This window comes from Protopterus annectens, chromosome 11.part0 (assembly GCF_019279795.1).
Source record: "Protopterus annectens isolate FY-2018-M chromosome 11.part0, PAN1.0, whole genome shotgun sequence".
Taxonomy (NCBI): Eukaryota; Metazoa; Chordata; order Ceratodontiformes; family Protopteridae; genus Protopterus; species Protopterus annectens.
This window is the reverse complement of record NC_056745.1, coordinates 1,427,332,556-1,427,356,061: the sequence shown is the minus strand read 5'-3', so window position 1 is coordinate 1,427,356,061 and position 23,506 is coordinate 1,427,332,556. Positions and strand designations below refer to the sequence as shown.

General features: G+C 42.8%; 1 protein-coding gene across 2 annotated transcripts in view; it reads right to left on the bottom strand.

Moving 5' to 3' along the window:
* CFTR (CF transmembrane conductance regulator) overlaps positions 1-23,506 on the bottom strand; it is a 1,712,697-nt gene that overhangs the window by 158,773 nt on the left and 1,530,418 nt on the right. For both annotated transcript variants that reach the window (XM_044088720.1, XM_044088721.1), the window contains one exon: positions 20,419-20,519. In XM_044088720.1, the coding sequence (XP_043944655.1) occupies positions 20,419-20,519 (101 nt within the window). The remainder of the gene's footprint in view (positions 1-20,418; positions 20,520-23,506) is intronic.

Below are 23,506 nucleotides of genomic sequence, written 5' to 3'. Positions count from 1 at the left end.
CAGATAGTCTAGTATTATCGACACTGGTGCTGAAAAGGGATCTACTTGTTTATCTTTCAGCCAACAGGTAAATCTTTTCCACTTGCTCAGATAAGTAATTCTAGTGGAAGACTTATGAGAAGCAATGAGAATATCACATACTGGCAAAGAAAGATCATTCTTCCCGGCAATCAATGGAATTGGAGTAGCCAAGCCGTTAGCTTCAGGCTGTTCAGGTTGGGATGAATCAGGTTTGGTGGGTGTGAGATCAACTCTGGGATTGGATGGGGAATCCAGGGTCGATCTAGTAGGTGAAGCCAAACAAATGGGAACCAAATCTGTCATGGCCAATATGGTGCTATGAGGATTACTTTGCTCTTCAGCCGCCGGGCTTTCTTCAGAAATTGAGGAATGAGAGGAAGGGGTGGAAATGTGTAGAGAAGACCCGAGGGCCAATCGTGGACTAGAGCATCCCTGGGTGACTGTCCTTGAGGGGGAATCATGGCGAAGTAGTTGCTGCATTTGTAGTTGGTTGGAGATGCAAACAGGTCGCAGCAAGGATGGCCCAAGTGGTGGAAGATCTCCGCCGCTATCAAGGGATTCAGGGACCACTCATGAGGTTGAAGAATGCACCTGCTGAGTCTGTCTGCTATCATGTTGGAACTCCCAGGAATGTGCATTGCTAGAAGAAAACGGTTTGTAGTCATCGCCCATTGCCATATCCTCATGGTCTCTTGACAAAGGGTGTAAGATTTGATTCCACCTTGCTTGTTGATGTACTAGACCACCGCTATGTTGTCTGATTGAATTGCAATTGTCCCAGACAGCAGCAGGGGATGTAATGCTTGCAATGCCAGAAGCACCGCCCTCAGCTCTAGAACATTTATATGCAGATGGGCCTCCAGTTGGGACCAAGTGCCTTGGACAATCTGACCCTGACATAGCCACCCCCACCCCATCAGGGAGGCGTCCGTGGTCACTGTGGCCTTGGGTTGCTGGGGGGAAAAGGGGCGAGACCATTGTGAGAGATTGTGTGTCATCCACCAATTTAAATCCTGTTTGCACCTGTGGGTTACTCGAATCATGGCTGAAACAGGATGCTGAAAAGGATACCATTGGGTGAGCAGTAGCCATTGTAGAAGCCTCATGTGAAACCTGGCCAGGGGAACAATGGTGATGGAGGCTGCCATGGAACCCAACAGCTGTAGAACTGAGTGAGCCATGGATTCTTCCTTTGAAAGGATTGGAATTAGTTGTTGCTTTATCCTTAAAATTCTGTGCTCTGGAATAGCAGCTCTGCAGTTTTTTTGTGTCCAAGATAACCCCTATGAAGTCTGTCGACTGAGATGGAGTGAGATTGGATTTCTGCCAGTTTATGGTTATGCCTAGCCTTTGAGCAGCAAGGAGAGAGTATGCCAGGGTTTTTTCCAGTAGATGTCTGGTGGGGGTGGAAATGAGCCAGTCGTCTAGGTATGGAAACACCTGGAATCCTTGAAGTCGCAAGTGAGCTGTGACAACTGCCATGCACTTTGTGAACACTCTGGGGGCTGTAGAGAGTCCGAAGGGCAGTACTCTGAACTGGTAGTGACTGGCTCCTGCACGGAAGTGCAGAAATCTTCTTGATGGCCTGTCCACCTTTATGTGGTAGTACACATCTTGAAGATCTATAGAGCACATCCAATCATCTTTTTCCAAAAGCGGGAGGATAGACTGTATAGTGACCATCTGGAATTGTTGTACTCTCACAAACTTGTTCAATACACTGAGATCCAAAATTGGTCTCCAGTCCCCAGTTTTCTTTGGCACCAAAAATAATCTTGAGTAGAATCCGGATCCTATCTGGTCTGGAGGGACTATTTGGATGACTCTTTTTCTTAGCAGCTTTTCTATCTCTAGTGCCACTTCTTCCCTTTCACTGGGTGGAACGTCAGGAAGATTTTTTGAAGGGACAGGACAAAGATCGAAGAGGATATGATAACTTCTGGTTATGATCTTTTGTACCAAAGAATCGGTGGTGATGGTTAGCCAGGCAGAAGGGTACAAGGAGAAACATCCCCCAACCACCTCCAGAGGAAAGGAGTTGGGCCGCTCTTCAGGAGCGCTGGTAGGATTTACCAGGGAAAGAATCCCTGGAACCCTGGTTACATGGTCCCCCTCTGCCCTGAAAGGAGCATCTTCCGTGTGAGTTTCCCCCTCTGCCTCTGTGGGAGAACTCGGCCTATGTGTCACGGAAAGGACCCTGAGATTTCTTGAACCATATCTTCCCACTCTTTTGGTTTTGGGAGAAAGCACGTTGAGGGGAAGAATAACGGACACCTATGGCAGAAAGGGTCTTACCATCTTGTTCACATCTGGCCAGTGTGCTTTTAACTTTGGGCCCAAACAACGAGGAGGGCTCAATGGGGGCATTAAGAAAGGAAGACTTAAAAGGTTCCACAATGTTGCACAAGCGCATCCAGGAGTGTCATCTCAAGACCGCAGCTGAACCCGCCTCTCTAGCTGCTCCTTCTGATGCGTGAGATATCAGTCTCATTGTGGAGTTAGATACAGTCTCAATAGTGGCCAGATAAGAGGCCACTTTGTCACAGACCTCATCAAACACTGCACCAGCCAAGGTTTCAGAGAGCTCAGAAACCAGATCCCTTTGAAGCCTGGTAAAATGTGCCATATAATTCAGGGACCTGATAGCAAAGGTCACTGAAGCAAAGGTGCACTTTCCTATTCTGTCCAGGGCTCAGGACTCTCTGTTAGGTGGGTGGACAGTCTGGCTTTCTTTTTCAGCCAGATTATTTTTTGTTGCGGCCACCACCACCAAAGCATCTACAGGAAGACCTTTGGACCAATGGGGATCTGAAGCAGGAGGGGACAAGATCTTATCTGGCCTCCAGGAAATAGCTTCAACAGTATCAGGGGCCTTCCAAGCACGCTGCACGATGAACTTGACAAGTTCATCGGCAGGTGGAGTAACCCAGGAGATAAAGGGCCAGGCACGAAAGGTCTGCAGGAACACAGATTCCTCAGGGGTAGGATTAGAGGGCTTCCAGTCACCTATCTGTTTCAGAATTTCAAGGATATCGCCAAAGGATACCTCAGAGGGTGACCAAGGAGATCCTTCCCTCTCATCGAAATCTGTGTCTTCGGTGAGGGACTCCTCTGTGGAGTCCATGTGCTTCCTCTTACATGAACTTTTTCGGTGGACCTCCTCAGCGGGAGAAGCTGGGGAAGACAACGGAAAAGGGGATTCCTGAGGGAATATGTCCTGAGGCCCTTGCACCTGGTGCCCGCAAGGTGTAACTTGTGAAACCAGTGTACCAGAGGAGGGCAGAGGTATAGACAGTCCAGTATCGCCAGCAGCAGTGAAAGCCTTCTCCATCAGTTGGAAGGCTGGTCCACCCGGAGAGCAGTGTATGTCTAGGACAGGGGATACTCCTCCACTAAGTGATTCAGCCTGCCGACTCGGAGTCCCTGGATGGCTGTGGAGCAGCAAGCTATGTGTGTCACAGCTGACATCCTGGGTCGTAGCAAAACTTTCCTGCCATGAAGGCAACTGTGGTTCCTTAGTGAGATCCATAAAGGGAACCGCAGAAGGGCAAGACTGTACTATATCCATGGACTTCAAAGGCAATGAAGGAGGAGAATAAGAAGGTGTCTTTGGAGATGGGTGATCACCTCCCAAGGAAGGATAGTTCCTGGGGGGTGAAATACCTCTGGCCAACAATGCCTGGTCCACAAGATGCAAGACATCATGTTCAGAAAGACTTCTAGTGGACCTCACAGAGACTGAGGGAGAAACAGGCCTGTCCACAAAAGAGGCAGACTCGGTACCCATCTCATCTGACCGCACAGAGGACAACGGTGCAGAGAAAGACTGAACTACTGTAGTCTGCACCGAAGAAGTCATCGGTGCCAATGTCATTGTCTGCACTGACTCGGGGATCGGTGCCGAAGTGGTTGTCGGTGCCAAAGCTGGAACCGAAAAAAATGGAGTCAACAATAAAGGCCTCAGTTCCGAGGAAGATCTCGGAGCCGATGCAGTCAAGGTCTGCACCGACTGAATGGTCGGTGCCGATACAGTGGTAATGGTCTGAACCGAGGAGCCCCTCGGTGCTGATATGTAGAAGGCTGCAGGAGAGGACGGAGCCAAAATCACTAATGGAGCCGAAGGCCTCAGTGCCGAAGGTCTGGGCACCGAAAGCACTGGGGTTGACTGAGAAAGCTCGGGAAACAAAATTTTACCCTTTTTAGGTTTTGGTTGGTGAGAGTCCCCAGCCGGGGACGAAGGCAAGGATTTAGCCTTAGTAGAAACATCCATTTTCTTATGGGCTTTAGGAGGGGTTGAGACCTCTGACCCAGAAATAGCCTCTGAAAAGGGAGATTTTAGAAGTCCCTTCAGTATCAGCTTGTTTTTCCTTTCTAACAAAGTTTTATTAGAAAAGTTCTCACATATAGTACAAGGAGGTTTAACAGATAAATGGGAATCTCCCAAACAATAAACGCATAAAGAGTGTGCATCAGAAGTAGGCAGTTTGTGTCCACAATCAGAATACCGCTTAAACCCTGGACTACTCTTTTTATCTGCCATATTAACAAATAGAAAAATACCAACAATGGTTCAAGAGAGTACCCAAAGGTATGAAAGAGAAAGGAAAAAGGATTACCAACGATGGTAAGGAGAAATTACCTCGCGGTAAAAAGGGTAAGTAAAGGACAGAAAAAACCTGAGGAAATTATGAACGCTAGATGCGATAGGGCGAGAGACAATAAAATATCAACTTTTCTGACAGAAAAGTAATTTGTAAAGTAATTAAACAACAATTGACTATACTTAGCTCAAGAGAAGTAGCTTGACACGACCGGATGGCAACGCAGCAAACGAAATCTGAGGTAACAGGGAGAGGGGAATTGTGGGTAAGAGTTTAGCTCGAGAGTTTGAAGCTAACGGGAGCTTGGAAAATGGCCGGCTCGGTTCCGAGCTCGGAACCGATACCCATACGTAAGGAATGAACGAGGATTAACAATATCAGATCAATATATTTCTGGGTTATACAGTATCAAGATATGCAATTTGTAAAAGTAACAGTTATAGAAAGACTGTGAATGTGGAATTATCACAGTAAAGAATACTTCCCAGTCTTAGCATTGCTATTTCTACATTGTAATATCCATCATTGCTTACAAAATGCTTACAGTTTTGACCTATGCCCTTTATTTGTCCAGAAAATGCTATGTAATGCTAAGATGTCTGTAGGTTGATAGAAGTACAGCATCCACAGACTGAGACAGTTTTGTAAAGCAAATGCAACATGCCAAAGCAAAGAACAGATCGTGCATTCATTTGTGAAGCGTTTTATATGCGTTCTTTCTTCAGCATAATGAACACATGTTTTGTGGCCATTAGCTAAGTCATTAGTACTTGACACTGTTTTAGTTTGTACATTAGATTACAGAAGCAGTTATTTCTTGTATTGAAATGAGCTGCTGTATGTCAGGAGAAAGTGCTGCTATGTCTTCAGGAGCCAAGCGAGAACTACATCAACAGTCTCTCTTCAAATTTTTCAGAAAGGTCATAAAACACAGAGAAGGTTCAGTCTCTGAGGGCAAGTCATTGTGGGTGAGAGTAGTGCCAAAGTACAGAATTATGTCCTATTCTCAGGATGATTGTTAGATAGTTCAGATGTGTGTGACACTATTTCCTGTGCTAAAGTATTTGTCTAGGATTTTATGAATGAGGGTATTCATAAGTTTTACTGATTTTATTCTTGAAAGGAAAGTCAGATATGTAATGGAAAATGAACTGAAAGGTACTGTACTCTAAAAGTCATATATGAAGGCAGGAGCTCATCGGTGAGATAGAACATCTTAATAATCCATGTTGTATACTTTGCATTTCTTTTGTGGGTTTGCTGGCATCCAGTGTATAGAGTCTTTCCCTATTTTTTTTTTAGTTAGTGAAACTTTTTTTTTTGTGTAACACTACGCTATTCAATGGAGGCAAATGTAGCTGTATTTGTTGTACTGTTAAAGAAGTTATGTTGCTCTTGATATTTGTTTTTGTTTTTTTAACCAGCAGTCAGACAGTCATGTGTGTTTGATACAGAAGACATGGTAAATGAATGTAGTGCCATCAAAGAAGTCAGTGAAAATAGTACTGTCACAGACGTCAGCAGCTTAACAGATAACACAGAAAGTGACAGCAGTACTGTTAGTGCAGTCAGTAATAAGCATTTGGATGAAGTCGGTGCCACAAAGTCTTCACTGGCAGATATTAGTGAGTACATCACATGTACTAATGCTGCAGATAAGGAGAAAATCATTGTCATAAATCATCGCAAACCACATGATGGTTTTTGTTTCCCACTCAAAGCCTTCACAAACAAAAGAAGAACAGATGTACTGGAAAATATTAGGGTTCAACCAAACACCCTAATAATGGGCGACTTCAACTACCCCACCATTAACCAGGGGCAACAATATCCTAGACCTAGTCAGTACCAACATGAGTGACCGGTGTTCCACACCTGAAGTCAACTCCTCATTGGTCCGATCCGACCATAAGCTAATCACCCTTGATATCCACATCCCGCCCCCACTCCCCTATTAAGGAAACCACAGTAAAAAATTTCTTCAAAGCCAACATCATGCTTCTTAAGACAAAAGTGGTGAACTTCATGACATCCATGCAGATGGACAATACAGTTACAACTGCTGAATCCTACACAGAACCAAGACGCTTTCCACGAAAAAAAGGAAGACAATCTGGTGGTCCCCTGCCATAAACAAACTGTAAAACAGAAGAAAGAAACTGTTGCAAAAGAGAGTAAAATCCCATGAGTGGAGGAGCTCCCTGGTCAGCCTCAGTAAGAAGCTGAGATCCTTTATAAGATCCTCCAAAGCTAGCTACGAAAACAAAATTGCCACTAATTCCAAGGACAACCACAAAGCATTCTATAGCTATGTCAAGAATCTCAATGGCAACACCCAGATCTACTCTGAGTTACAGCACAACGGCATGAAAATTACAGAACCAACTGATATTGCCAACATCCTGGCAGATAGGTTCAGTGCTAACTTTACCCCCCTCTCACCCCCTAAAGGGCCCATATCTATATAGGAAGAATGCAAAGTCCCTGTAATCACAACTACGTAGGTAAAAGCTGCACTCTCTAAAGCCAAAAACACAGCATCCATGGGACCGGACAACATTCCAGGCTGTGTTTTACATAAACTTCAGAATGAACTGGCTCCCCACTTAAGCACCATGTTCAATAATAGCCTTGCATCAGGCTTTGTGCCCACTGAATGGTGCACAGCAACAGTTATCCCACTCCACAAAGGGGGAGCCACCACTGATCCCGGGAACTATCGACCTATTATCCTGATGAGCCTGGTCTGCAAGGCCATGGAATGTATCATAATGGAACTCATAAACAAAGACATTGGTAACCTCCAAACTCTGGATCCCACCCAGTTTGGGTTTGTGAAAGGCAGATCATGCCTCTGAACCTGATTGACTTCTTTGAGGCAGTCAACAAAGCCGTAGATGAGGGTAAGGTGGTTCACACAGCCTATCTTGACCTCACCAAGGCTTTCAACACCATCCCCCATTCTGGAATTATAGCTAAACTCACTAAACTAGGTATAAATCCCTACGTCACAAGATGGGTTGCCAACTGGCTCACTGACAGAACCCACACTGTAAAAGTTGCACACTCCAAATCTGACCTCAAAGCAGTGACAAGTGGAGTACCACAGGGTTCTGTCCTGGGACCTCTCCTGTTTGGTATCGACTTCTCTGAAGTACAGGCTAACACAGAAGCCCTCTGGCTAATGAAATTCGCAGATGACTGTAAACTAGGAGCCATAGTCACGTCCCCAAATGATGTGGACTTCCTATAGAAGGGCCTCACTGAGGCAGATGCCTGTTGTCAGAGCCATGGCCTCAAGCTCAATGCCAAAAAAGTGCAGTGTCATCCCCTTTGGTAAAAACACTGTACCCATGAACTACCACATAGGCAGCAATCTACTTAACACCGAATGTGTGATAAGAGACCTTGGGACCCAGGTGGACAGTAGTCTGTCTTTTGATAGTCACATCACCACAGTAGTCAGGAAGTCCTTCTACGTGGCACACCTCATCATAAAAGGGTTCTCATCCAGGAAAAAAGAGGTCATTGTTCCCCTCTACTCGACACTCATTAGACCCATTAAAGAGTACAACGCCCCTTTTGGAATATACCTCACAGGACATCTGCTGCAGCTGGAAAGGCCACAGAAGTACCTCACAAAGAGGATTACTGGCCTCAAACAAATGTCTTACACTGACTACCTCAAAAAACTCCAGCTTTACTCCGTAGCATATCGCCTATTCCGAGGTGATCTCTGCCTAACATATAAAGCTATGTCAAACCCAGAGCTGTTGGACATGCTACACCTAAAGAAATCCCAATCCCTCTGAGCTACATGCTCTAGGGACCTAAACCTTGTCACCACAATAAACAGGACATGCTGGAGGGATAGATTCCTGTCCCAGAGACTTCCCATACTCTGCAAGAGGCTACCCATCTATGTCAAGCAAAGTTCTTCATTAGCACTCTTCAAGAAAAATCTTGATGAGTGGATGGGAAATAGGAAATACACCCTGGGGATCACTTCTGTGTCTCTACTCGACAGTGGCACAGGAAAATAACTTTCTTGGGTGGCGTAAGCCAGGGAACCTTGTTGGCTAGGCTTACATAGGCCCTTGGACCAATAGCCTAGTACCAACCTATGAACCTATGAAAATCAGGAAGTTCCCTTCGCCAATATCAGCTGTCATGGCTAGACCAGTTTAATTTTCTGGCATATTCAGTGAAGCAAGATGGGCTGTATTGTTTAGCCTGTGTGTTATTTCCAACACTAGCACAGGCAGAACGTGCAAAGTTCTTCATTGAGCAGCCTTACTGTAATTGGAAGCATGCCAAAGCTGATATTCAGTGACATTCAGAATTAGATTACCACAAGAAATCTGAGGCAAAATTACATGCTTTCCGAATCACAAGTGACAATCCAAGTCAAAGAGTAGACTTTGCAATTTCAAATGCTTCGCAGCTGCAGGTGGCCAAAACCAGAGCTCTACTAACCTCTATTATAAAGTGTCTGGAGTACTGTGGAAGGCAAGGGATAGCACTTCGTGGACATAGAGATGATTGCACATCTGACTGCACAACCAACAAAGGAAATTTCAGATCTCTAGTCGATTTCCGAATTGATGCTGGTGACAGAGAGTTAGAAGCCCACTTGCAGACATGCCAAAAGAATGCAACGTATATTTCAAAAACAGTACAGAATGAATTGCTAGACTGTATTAAAGAATACATTCAACAGCAGATAATAAAGGATATTAAATAACAGCCTCTTGGACCCTTTTATTCCATCCAAGCAGATGAAATTGCAGATAAAAGCAACAGGGAACAACTTGGAGTAGTACTACGATATGTGAAGAATGGCCATCCTGTGGAGAGATTCATAGAGTTTATTGCCCGTGAATCTGTGACTGGAGAGGAGATCTGGAATAACTTGGTCACATGCCTAACAAAGTTAACGTTGAATCTTGAGCACTGCAAAGCTCAAGAGTAAGATGGTGCTGGAAACATGGCTGGAGCACAGAAAGGCTATGCAGCTTTGTTTCAAGAAAAGTACCACATGCTATTTTTCTCCATTGTGCTAGCCACTAGTTGAATCTTGTACTTTCAAAAGCTTGCCAAGTTCGAGAAGTACGAATAATGTTAAATATAGTGAAGGAAGTTTTTTTGTTTTTCAAATACTCCCCAAAAAGGCAAAGATGTCTAGAGGAATCAGTGCAGTACATAAATTTACAGCAAAAGGCAAGTCGCAAAAAACCTATAGAAAAACAAAAGCTTAAGTTGCTGTGTGAGACCAGATGGGTGGAGAGACATACAGCCATTGATGACTTCTATCATATCTATGAAGCACTCATTCACTGTTTAGACAATATTATGAATAACGGAGGGCCACATTGGGATGGAAAAACTTTGACAGATGCCAGTGGACTTTACAGTTCAATTACTAAGTCTTGCTTTATTGTTTCCTTCCAGTCAGCAAGGTTCTTGTTTGGCTTTACTAAGCCCCTTAGCAAACTTCTGCAAGGATCATCACAAGACATACTGTATGCATATGAGCAAGTCAGCTGTGTGCTTAATGAGCTGCAGGCTGTTTGTGCAAACATTGAGAATGAGTTTAGGAATATATTCAGAGATATGTCAGAAATGGGGAGCTTCTGCAATAATACTGAATTACCCCTTCCACGTGTCTGTAGCAAACAGACTATGAGGAACAATGTTGCTGGAGAGACTTCAGAAGAGAACTGGCGAAGAGCAATTTTTATGCTCTTTCTGGATCACTTCATTCATGAACTGTCCAGACGATTCACTGCAATGGCATCAACAGCTATTCAAGGACTCTCACTAATTCCATCAAACTTAAACAGCTTAACATTAGATAGAGAGTTCACTTAAAATTTTTTTTGACTTGCCTTCACCAACAACATTCCAACAAGAGCTCAGACTGTGGAAAAGGACATGGGAGCCTATATCGCACAATTCTGCACTGCCAAATGATTTGAAGCAGACCTATTCACAAACAAATGTCAAAATGTTCCCAAACATTTCCTTTGTATTAAATACACTCTTGCTCACTCCAGTCACAACTGCTGGAGTACAGAGGGCTAATTCAGCCTTAAAACTGATAAAGTCTGAACTTTACCATGTACCATGGGACAAGAGCGCCTTAACAGTTTAGTGTTGCTGTTCATGCATAGGAACATCCTGATAGACTACTCCTCAGTAATCAATTTATTTGCAGAAAGACATCCGAGAAGAATGCTACTTATTAATCCGCTTAATTAAGAATCAACAGTAGTATGACGAAGCTTGTGACATATACTACAGTACGGTATGGGAACATAGAGGCCATCACAAAGCTTGTGACATATACTACACTACGGTATGGGAACATAGAAGCCATCACGAAATGTTTAGTGTTACACTCACAAAAAATTTGTTAGATTTGCTCTCCTGTCATGTATAGTTTTCTACATATCTTTAGATGGTATAACATATTGACTAAGTCAGACTACTAATTAAGTCAGAGTACTGCCATCACAGAAGTCATCTACTCCCCAGGCAACATAGAAAGTATGATAAATACCAATAATCTACTTCTCAGGCAACACAGGAGTTCTTATCATCATAAGTCATCCACTCCACAGGCAACATAGCAATTCATAGAAGTACCATCAGAGAAGTCAGTATGACCATCATAGAAGTCCTCTACTGCACAGGCAGCATAGAAAATAAGAAAGTACCAGTAGTCAGAGCTGTACTATCATAGAAGTTATCCACAGGCAACATAGAAAATCATAGAAGTACCATCAAAGAAGTCAGTACTACCATCACAGAAGTCATCTACTTCCCAGGCAACATAGAAAGTAAGAAGTACCAGTAGTCAGTCAGAGCACTACCGTTACAGACGTCCTCTACTCCACAGGCAGCATAGCAAGTAAGAGAAGTACCAGTAGTCAGTCAGAGCTCTACCATCAAAGAAGTCATGCACTCCACAGGCAACATAGAAATTCATGGACGTACCATCAGAGAAGTCAGAGTACGACCATCACAGAAGTCATCTACTCCCCAGGCAACATAGAAAGTAAGATAAATACCAGCAATCTAATTCACAGGCAACATAGAAAGGAAGACAAATACCAGTAATCTAATTCGCAGGCAACATAGAAAGGAAGACAAATACCAGTAATCTAATTCACAGGCAACATAGTCAATCAGAGCTCTACCATCATAAGTCATCCACTCCACAGGCAACATAGAAATTCATGGACGTACCATCAGAGAAGTCAGAGTACGACCATCACAGAAGTCATCTACTCCCCAGGCAACATAGAAAGTAAGATAAATACCAATAATCTACTTCACAGGCAACATAGGAGTTCTTAACATCATAAGTCATCCACTCCACAGGCAACATAGCAATTCATAGAAGTACCATCAGAGAAGTCAGAGTACTACCATCAGAGAAGTCATCTACTCCACAGGCAACATAGAAATTCATAGAAGTACCATCAAAGACGTCAGTACTACCATCACAGAAGTCATCTACTCCACAGGCAGCATAGCAAGTAAGATAAGTACCAGTAGTCAGGGACTAGGAATGCTGGACAGAGTACATGAACTATGGACAGAAATTTGAAATATTACCCAGGAAGTTGCAAAAATTAATTTTACATAGAAAGAAGATTAAGAAGGCAAAATGATTGTGATTGTCTGTGAAGGCTTTAGAAGTGGCTGAGGAAAGAAGGATCTCTAAAGATAATGAGAGCCGGTACATTATGTAAAACGTTAATGCAGAGTTTGATAGATGATAGCAAGAGAAGTTCAGGAGGGATGTATAAATGAGCAATGCAAAGAAATGGAAGACAGCAAAAGGTAAACAGATATGTTCAGGAACATGAGTTGTATTAAGGGAAACTTCCAGATAGAAATGGACATGACTGAAGAAAAAATGGAGAAAACCTGACAAACAGAAGAGAAACGATCACATAATTCAGTCAGAGTAGTACCACTGCAGAACTTAGTCGCTCCAAAGACAATATATTAAGTTAACCAGGACACCAACATCACTGACATGTACAATGATGTGTTCTCTAACTACAGCCAAACATCCTGAACAGTGAAGCTAAATGGACACAGAAAGCTTTGTTAATAAGGCTGAACCATCAGCTGAATTGTTTAAATCTGGCAAAATGATAATGTAACACTGCTGCATTTAAGTTGCCAGCAGCTGTGGAAGGTAGCAGCAATTGTACTGGAAATTGTCAGCTTATATTCAAGTCCCAAAAATGGTAATTGCTACAGAGACTATTCCAATTATAAAACACAGTTGTAGAAAGTACTGCATTCTCCAAATTAGAACTATTTCCCCAGTGCTGAAATTGTGGTGACTTCATCCAAGCTGAGTGAAAGTTCAACAGGACAGAAGTTCACTGTCAAAGACCACGAGTTGGAAGAAGAAATTACTCAAATTCAGATGGCCATGAACTTGAAAAACATTGAACTAAAAACAATTCAAGTTTCATTGAACTTTGACTTGAGAAATAAGACAACCGTCATTTTTGAACTCCTGGTGACCAGCATTGCCTCCTCCTCCTTCACTCACTCCAGAATTTGTTGAAAGGAGAGAAAAGGTAACCGTAAGACTTTTGTTAAAGAAAATTAGTTGTGCTTAAACCCAGAGAAAGAACAGTAAACAATCCAAAAACATAATGGTCAGCTAAGGAAAGTTTTATGAGTTTAGTTTGTTATTTGGTACATCAATTAAATGAAGCTTTTACTAATTTATCCAAACTTGTCTGTGGTATATATTTTATGTTTCACAACAACAAAGTAGATTTCACTGTGGTTATTTCCACCTTCAGTGGGATTCTTTACAAGTTTATAAGAGTCCATATGCCCACTATGCCATGGAAGGAGAATGTGAGTTGATATGGTCAACAAATTTTTTCCAGGCATGCATTGAAAATAGATGTGCTGTGCAGGAATTACTTTTTTCTGCTACCACAGCCACAGTAAAATCATGGGTAACAATGTAAAGTGATGTCTTTCCAGACGTGATGTCAGAGCTTCTTAAGGTGATCTTATCACAACCACCAAACCAAGTGTCCCACTTTCTTGCTTCCACCCCGGTAGTCAACTAACCAGATTGCACCCCCCCTTCTGCAAATTCCTGGATCCGCCACTGAACTTCATTGATCACAGAAGGACATCACACTTGTGTTGGGTGCCAGGCAGAAATATGAGACAGCCATGACCGACTCTGAAAACTCTGACCACAAAACTGCAAATTGTGCGATTTGTATACTAACACTGAGACTGCAGTATCTCCAAAAATTCCTGTTTCACTGAGACGGATAAGTAGCAGAGTTGTGGGAGGGATGCAGAGAGACAATATTTTTAAACTATTAAGACCTAGTTTTTATTTTTGAGTTTTGCTGAGAACTCACAGCTTTTTGGTTGCACTTTTTGGGGATGCTCACTATAAAACTGCATGTACGTCTTAAAAGCCGATAGTTTGGAAAAAAAACGTTCTCAGTCAGACTCATCTACCTTGCAATTCTGGAAACTCTGAAAAAAGACAGACATCCTAGAAACAGCATCTCCAAATTGTTTTTCATGCTCACAAATCCATACATTAAGAAAAAACACCTTTTGACTTCACTGGTCCCAGGTTCAAGTTGGAGTATCTGGCTCGCGTGTTAGTATCTTAAATGCTGGTTTACCTAACTGTATAAATATTACGTTTATGCCAGGAACATCATATCTCCACAGTATGCATGACATTCCTGCAAATCACAGAGGTGCAACTGAGACATTGACCCTAATGGGGATATACAAAGACGTAGTTACCTTTAGGATTTGGGATTAGCCCTGCCTGCTGTCTGCTCCCTCTCCTGGCGTCTAACCCCTGTGTTACCCTGCTGTACTTGTGCTTCCAGCACTAGTCTGTAAGAATCTAAAGGACCCCCTCCAGTTATCAGCAGTTCACCTCACAGCCTATCTGCCTTACAATCCCTCTATCAAGGATACAAGAAAAGTATGTGTGTTGAATAATTCCTGCCTGAATGTCATTCTGCTGGTGTACCACTGCTACAGGTGGTAAAGTACGTCTTGAGCTAGGGCAGCCAGCAGCCTCCACCCCCTCTCTTCTATACATTAATCACTCTCTTTCCCCCATCCTCTATAGAAACCCTCTTTTTGTCTAGCACCCACCTTTCCCTTGTACTCCGACTCCCTCTCACATCAGCCTGCATTGTTAGACCTGTCCACTAGGTGGCAACCTTTACCCAGCCACATCCCCTTCTTATCCTCTCTATTACATAGCTACTTACCTTATTTCTCCTGTAGTACCTGTATTGCTATCCAGTTCCCTCACCTTACCCTTTACCACTACTGTCTACTACTACCTTTTCTAAGCTCACTTCTCACTGGCCTTTACCACATCTGACTTTTCCAACTTGCCTTCACATATCAGTCCTGCTGATTGTTTCCTCTACAACTGCTCCAGTCTCTGTCTCTGAATTCAGGGCTGTGATACTAGTTTATGAGTTGCCCATACCTTACTTGGATAGAAGGAAGTTTCTCTGTTCACCTGTGAGAGAGGGGAGCTTTGAGCAACCTATCTGTTCCTGGAGAAGTGGTTCCAGTCCAGAAGTTAGTAGTTTATTGGCCATTTTGGGCTAATTTCTATCTCTTTCATTTCCCTACTATAAAAACCGTGTTTGCATGGTTTTGCGCACCGAGCAGTGCCGGTTATCTACAGTTAAATTATTCCTGGCTCCCCTAAGTCTCCTCTTCAGTTTTTCCCTTGAAACTAGTCTAACTCTCAACCTAAGCACTCAAAAAACATCTTACAGCCCAGTACTTGCTCAGACCTAATAGCAAGCACTAATATACCCTGGCACTGATTGCCCAGCACGGAAAGGCTCTTTATTCACCCCTCACCAACCAAGCGACTAAGCAGCTCACCCTACTATTAAGGCATGACCAAAGGGCAACTTCAGGTGCACTCTCCAGTCCAGCTGGTGAATCTGGGTATCCTGAGGCAATGTTACAAATGCCTCATGTACACAGACAACCCTCTCCTCCTACCACAAAACACTAACATAAGCAAAAGATGCAATTATACACCCAAACCTGGAAGCTAAGCTGTCTCCACCCAAGACTGGAACAGACAGTCAAGTGGAGAAGGTTAACACATGCACCACAACTCCAGCTGCCCACAGACCTACTAAAACAGCACTGGCAAAAAATACACATAAATACACAAAATCATACTCGGAGGCTCTAAATAAAAACCTGCAAAAGCATCAGAGACCTCCAAAGCAGACACCCAAACAACCTGCACTTCCCGTCACAAACCAGACAACACATAAAACACAAAATCAGTGTGCCGCACAATCACAGCCCTTAAGGCGAAATAACATACCTAACACACTAGTAATAGGTGACTCTATAGTCAGGCACATTGACGTCCCACTCACTAGGCTGGACAAGCAGAAGGTTACTGTTAGCTGCCTGTCGGGAGCCAGAATCCGCCACATAACACAAGCACTCAGGTCACTCCAGAACAAGTATAAATATGACTCTGTCATTGTTCATGTTGGTGTGAATGACCTGAGATGTACCTCCCTGGACTACATGAAAAGAGACATGGAAGAGCTCTCTGATTATGTAGCCCAGGCTGGTATGACCCTGACCCTGAGTAGCATCCTGCCCTCACCAAGAATGATACCTCAGTATAAAGAAAAAATGATCAATTTCAACAATTGGCTAAGCTTCTGGTGTCATTCAAAGGGGATCCAGTGTCTGTCAGCCTGGGATGACATACTCGACAAGCCGCGTTGCTTCGCAAGAGACGGCTTGCACCTGTCACCCCTAGGCTTTCAAATACTGGCCAAGGCTCTTGCTGCCCACATAGTGCCTTTTTTAGGCAAGGCTCAAACATCAAACCCACTTCCGTAAACACCACAATTAACAAAAAACTGAGGGTTATGCTATTCAATGCCAGGAGTTTAAATCTCAAAATGCATGCACTTGAAGCATTCCTTTGTATGGAGAACATCGACATCTGTGCAGTAACTGAAACTTGGTTCAAGGCTCCAGAGAGCACCCCAGCACTACTGGGTTACAACTGATACCACAAGTTTCGGCCACAGAACACGGACCGAAACACAAAAGGAGGGGGCGTATCCATATTCATCAGGGATACCTACACCTCCAGGTTAGTGGCGCAGCATGATACCTCTGAGATCATCCATGTGCAACTAACATCGGGGCAAATCTGCAATGCAAACTGTGGCCTGCTACAGATCACCCTCCAGGATCATCACTCCACCTTTCTGGAGACACTGGAAAACATGACGGTCCTACTGAACACCCTGATATTGGGCGATTTCAATTACCCTACCATTCACTGGGAAAACTACTCGAGTACAAATTCTCAGGCCCAGCGCTTCCTGGAATTCATCAACTCAAATGCCCTGGATCAGCTGGTAAACCTCCCCTACCAGAGGTGAAAACATACTGGACCTGGTCATCACCAACATGGGCGACAGGTGTTCCACACCAGAGGTCAACCCATCACTGGTGAGATCAGACCATAAACTAATCACCCTAGATGTCCACACCCCACCACCACCCCCAACTAAGGAAACCACAGTAAAAAACTTTTCTAAAGCAAACTTCACCTTATTTAGGACAGAGGTGGTACGTTTCACAGCCCCCACACTAAAGGATAACGCTGCCCAAGATGCAGAAACCTTTACAAATGCACTCTATGAGCACCTGCAAGGATGCATGGATCGTGCCATCCCTAGAAAAACCAACACTCACTACTCTAAGAGTAGGAAACCAGTTTGGTGGACGGACCCCTGCAATAAACAGGCTATACAACAGAAGGAGTTAACTAGTTCAGAAAAAAGCAAATCCCAAGAAGGAAAGACATCCCTGATCAGTATTAGTAAGAAACTAAGGTCCCTCATGAAATCATCCAAGGCTAACTTCAAAAAAAAAATAGCCAAGGATTCAAAAGATAACCACAAAGCCTTCTTTAGCTATGTTAAGAATCTAAGTGGCAACTCACAGATATGCACTGAACTAGTGCAAAATGGCACAAAATATACTGAACCTACTGATATTGCTAACATCCTGGCAGATAGATTCAGTGCAAACTTCACCCCCCCCCTCACCTCCAAAAAGGCCCACAACAATACCGAAAAAGTGTAGTGCCCCAAAAATCACAGACGCACAGGTGAAAACAGCCTTTTCAAAAGCCAAAAACTCAGCGTCAGTGGGACCAGATGGTGTCCCAGGCTGCGTCTTGCACAAACTACAGAACAAACTAACCCCCCACCTAAACATGCTGTTCAAACTCAGCCTCTCCACAGGCTACGTGCCCATAGAATGGTGCACAGCAATGGTTATTCCTCTCCACAGAGGAGGGTCCACAACTGACCCTGGTAACTATCGCCCCATAAGCCTGACTAGCCTGGTTTGCAAGGCTATGGAGTGCATCATCATGGAACACATTAACAAAGACATTGGGAACCAGCAAACACTTGACCTGACCCAGTTCGGCTTTGTTAAGGGCTGATCATGCCTACTAAACCTGTTTGACTTCTTCGAGACAGTCACCAAAGCCATAGACAAGGGAAAGGTTGTTCACACAGCCTACCTTTACCTTGCCAAGGTTTTAGACACCATTCCCCACTTGGGTATTACAGAAAAACTCACCAGCCTGAACATAAACCCCTACTTCACGAGATGGGTTGCCAACTGGCTTACAGACAGAACTCACACGGTATGAATAGGGGGCTCCAAGTCCGACTCTAAACCAGTCACAAGTGGTGTCCCGCAAGGCTTGGTCCTGGGACCCCTACTGTTTGGCATATACTTCTCAGAAGTATAGGCAAACACAGGAGGACTATGGCTAACCAAGTTCACCGATGACTGCAAACTGGGAGCCATAATTGATTCTCTGGCTGACATGGACATCCTCCAAAAGGGCCTTACTGAGATGGACACCTGGTGTCAAAGTCATGGCCTCAAGCTAAATGCCAAAAAATACATAGTCATCTCATTTGGGAAAAACAAAACACCCATGAATTACCACATAGGTGGCAGCCCCCTTAATACAGAAGAGGTAATAAGAGATCTGGGGACCCAGGTAGATAGTAATCTCTCCTTTGACAATCATATTGCCAAAGCAGTTAGGAAATCCTTCTATGTGGCCCATCTAATTACTAAAGGCTTCGCATCTAGAATTAAAGAGGTTATAGTGCCTCTCTACTCATTATTCATTAGACCCATCATAGAGTACAATGCCCCATTTGGGATGTACCTCACAAGACACTTCCAACAGCTGAAAAGACCACAAAAGTACCTCACCAAGAGGATTACTGGCCTCAAACATATGTCCTATGCAGCCCGACTGAAAAAACTCCGGCTGTACTCAGTGGCATATCGCTTACTCAGAGGTGATCTCTGTCTGACTTACAAAGCCATGTCCAACTCAGAATTGATGGACATGCTCCACCTAAAGAAATCCAAGTCACTGCGAGCCACATGCTCTTGTGAGCTAAACCTCACCACAACAATAAATAGAACATGCTAGAGGGATAGATTCCTGTCACAGAGACTCCCCATGCTTTGGAACAAAATTCCAAATTACATCAGGCAGAACTCCTCACTAACACTCTTCAAGAGAAACCTTGACGAGTGGATGGGTAACAGAAAATACACCCCTGGGATCACTTCACTGGCTTTGCTTGACAGAGAATCAGTTAGTTAATCAATGGGGCGGCAAAAGCTGACACACTCTGGCTAGGCTTATAACTGCCCTTGGGCAGATAGCCTAGTACCTACCTATGAACTTATACATATATGTAGATATATATATATATATATATATATATGAGAGAGAGAGAGAGAGGGAGAGAGATAAAAAAGATTAAACTTTGGCATTCACAGATCACTTTTACCACAGATTTTATATATATTTGTACAGTTAGGCACTGCACTTACACAGTAGATGGGGCAGGCAGTTAATGGCTAATGTGTAACTATCCTGGCACACATACCACACACCCCAGGCAAAGCCAGACATGATTCCATTGCCAGATAACTCAACGCTAATATTGGTATTCATCATCCACTAGTAAAATCAAAGGTGCACAAGAGTGCAAAACCCTACAGCTCCCTGACTTACATTACATCTGCATCTCTCCTCTCACTCCCTTAGCAAACTTCCCCTAGTTATGCAATGCACAAAAAAATCATATCTCCTTTGCATCTGTTGTTTCAGTTGGCTGTCACCATTAATTCATAAAGTGATTCATTACCAAAGAATGATATTTCTAAATCTCATTATATCTCATTGGCAGTGGTGAATTGTTTTAGACAGTTATCTGAGATTCGTCTTTCTGATTTGACTTCTTCTCGCCCTCAGTCTTTTCCAATTCACTTGAAGGTATGAATCAGAGACACTTCAAGCCAGGGACCCCTTTTCACTATAGCTTTCTGCTATATTGTCCCAATTCTTGCAGAAAACCAGCCCAGAAATAAAATAAATCTCCACTTTCTCTGTACTGCAAAAAAGCAGAACAGAACTATTCATGAAATCATTTATAATATGAAAATCCCTGGTATAACAGAATCACAGTACAAATGCATTTCAACACATATATAACTCTGGAATAGCATGTTATACTTATTCTTAGAAATAAACTTACTTTCATAGGTACAACAGTTACCTACAGTGGCACACAAACTATCATGCTTTAAGTGATTAGTCTAGAAAAGTGTTCTTGTCTCTTACCAGGCTGTCCAAATCAATGCTTGAATTGATCACTGCTTGTAAAAAGCCCATAATGTTCATTGCTAGAGTTAAAATGATTCCCACCTTTCCTTCACCATCACCTGAAATACAAAATAAAAATCTTGGGTTATGATAAGGTTAGACAAATGCTATTTTCATCCATTGCCACTTTTACTATCAGTTGGAAAGGACTAACAACCTGCAATACTTGTGTAGGCTTAATACTGCAACCCACTATGTTAGGCTATAAAAATGTAACAAAAATAAAAACGTAATCACGATATCTGAAATCAACACACTCCATGATACACAACAGTAAACACCATCCAACCCTGCTTAATCCCCCTATTTCTATGCAGAATGTGAACTGCCGAGAATCTAGTATATAGAATCTTAATATAAAGTGAAAACAGCAATTTTATACAAATATATTGATGTTTTTGCAGGGCTGCCACACTCCTTGATGTAAGAGTTTCTGATCTCCACAACTGAGCTAACTAAATGCGCTTACTGTGACGCTGCATTGCCTTGCAGTAAAGGGAATTCTTGCCATGCAAAACAAAGCATTTCTTTTACTCTGAAAAAGTGTTACTTTTGAGTTAGCAAATTTAGTTAGAGAGCATTGGGGGGTATAGCCCTATGCACTGTGCTGGTGCAAAAAAATACAACACCCCTAAAAAACATAATTTTATAATAATGCCAATACTGGGAGGTCATCCATTCTTTCCCAATTGTGAAAACCGGTGGAGTTTAATATTCATTACCAATGCCTCAGCAAATGTTGAAGCAAAGCTGAATTTCACCGTAGCTGTTTTTGAAATATTTATAAAATTTCTCTATTACGCCATGACAACTTCTTTAGATTTACATTTCTTGTCTCCTTTTTTTTAAAATTCAACTTCATGATTTTGAAACTGTTACTGCAAAACAATGCTAGAAAGTGACTGTGATGTTGCATGTATAGGCTTATGATGGTGATAAATAAAGGACCACGTAAACTGCTATCTGCTAAGCAGTTTGTAATAAAAGGTAGAATGACCACAGGGATAGCAGACAAATTACATTGCACAAGCACATGTAAAGGAATTGGAAGGGCATAAAAAAGAAAGACAGTGAGAGAGGGAACATTGCTTTACATGCTGCTCTAGAGCACCACGCGAAGGTGCCACAGCTGAATCTGAGCAATGACAGCACAACTCGATTAAAAACTACCTGCTTGTCAAAACAAGAGCCTTCTTATGTATGGAAAGTGAAAGAAGTGCATATTTACTTATAGATCTAGCACAGGCAGTGTTGCAAATGAAGGCAAGAAGACAGCACAGTTAAGTTTCACTTACAGAAAACAATAGATTTTCAAAATCCTTCACTGCTCCAGTAGCCTTTTGGCTCTATGGGTAGCATCTTGCCCATGATACAACAACTGGACAACTTCACAAAGCCCTGGCTCCCTCCCACGCCATCACACTGACTGCTGATTGGACAGCCCAGAAGAGGGAAATCAGCAGTCAGAGTGAAGAATCTTTAGGACTGCCGTAGCCATACAGAGAGAAAGAATGTTAAGGAATCTTAATACCCGAAAGATATAATATTAACAAAACACTTGTATTCCAACCACTAATGATGTACAAGAGAAGAGGGATGGAGGATGGGTGCAGCTTCTTGCAGCAGAGGAATTCAAACATCTATTATTGCTGATAAGTGCAGTTTACACAACTGTACTATGTTCATCATTCCTACTGCTGCAGTAGCCTTTAGGCTATATGGGTTGATTAGCAAAAAAGTACAGTTTTGTACCTACCATAATTCATAGTTCTAATTTCTGACCACCGTTTTTGGGGGCACCTGACATCTGGGGCAAGAAAAATTGAAGAAAATGGCGTCGGTTGCAATATATATACCCCTGGCGCACTGACATTAGGGAAGAGGTGACAGCAACCGACGCCGGACCAAGACTTTGGAATTCCGGCCGACTGTGGGACCGCCTGACAACAGGATAACCCAAGTGTGATGACTGCAGCAGGGTAACACGATGAACATCCCATCCGACATGGGAGGAAGAAGGATATGAATCCAAGAGATGCTGGAGAATTATTTATTTTTATTTATTTATTTTATTTTATTTATTTTACATTTGTTAACCGGGGGTGTCTGACTGAGCCGAAAAGGCCCTTTTTCAGCAGAGGTCCAGGGAGAAAAGCTCCACAAAGAAAAATTACAGACACATTTAGTTATGTAGACATGATCAGTATACACACAGCTTACAAGAGACATGTTTTTACAGTGGTATGCGGCACATAAACAGTTACAGTGGAGAGAACAAACAAAAAATATTAATTTTAAAAATAAAGGTAATTAATAGATTTGTGGTGTACAGCTGAAATTTGGAACATAGGTAGAATACATACATAGTACACAGATACAGTACATACAATGTAGATTAGCTAGTGTTTGTGAGTAAGACTGAAAACTATTATCAAGTGCTCTAGATTTAGTATGTATATGTTATCCACTTTCACTAGCCTGGGGAGCAATCATGGCACTGCCAACTTTGCTTGAGATGTTGCCTGATGAGGTCGTTAAAGGAGGCTTTGGATGATGTGTTTTGAAAGCTAGTAGGGACACAGTTCCATTTTTTAGCCACTGAACTACTATATAGTGCATCTCCAAAGCTATTGTAGCTGCTGGTGACTTCTAGTAGTAGTTTGCTTGATGATCTAAGAGGGCTTTTGTCTGAGTGATGTTGTACTAGGTTTTTGAGGGCAGGACACTTATTGGGGAGGTAATAGAATGACAGAGACAGAGCTGATTGTAGGTTAGGAGGTTGGGCAGTTCAAGCCAGTGGAGCTGTCTCAAAGCAGTACAGTGATGAGTTCTATATGAGCAATTTGCAGCAAAGCGGGCAATTCTGTTATAGCAGGCTTCCATTTTGCTTAGTTCAGTTTTGTTGAGATTAGTCAGAATGGGAGATGCATAGAGTAGGGTGGACAGAAGTTGGGAGTGAGCAATGGTTTGATACGGTAGAGTGACCCTAGTTTGGTATGTACTTTTTTAATAGTTAAGTTGAGATGACTATCAAATTTTAGGTGGG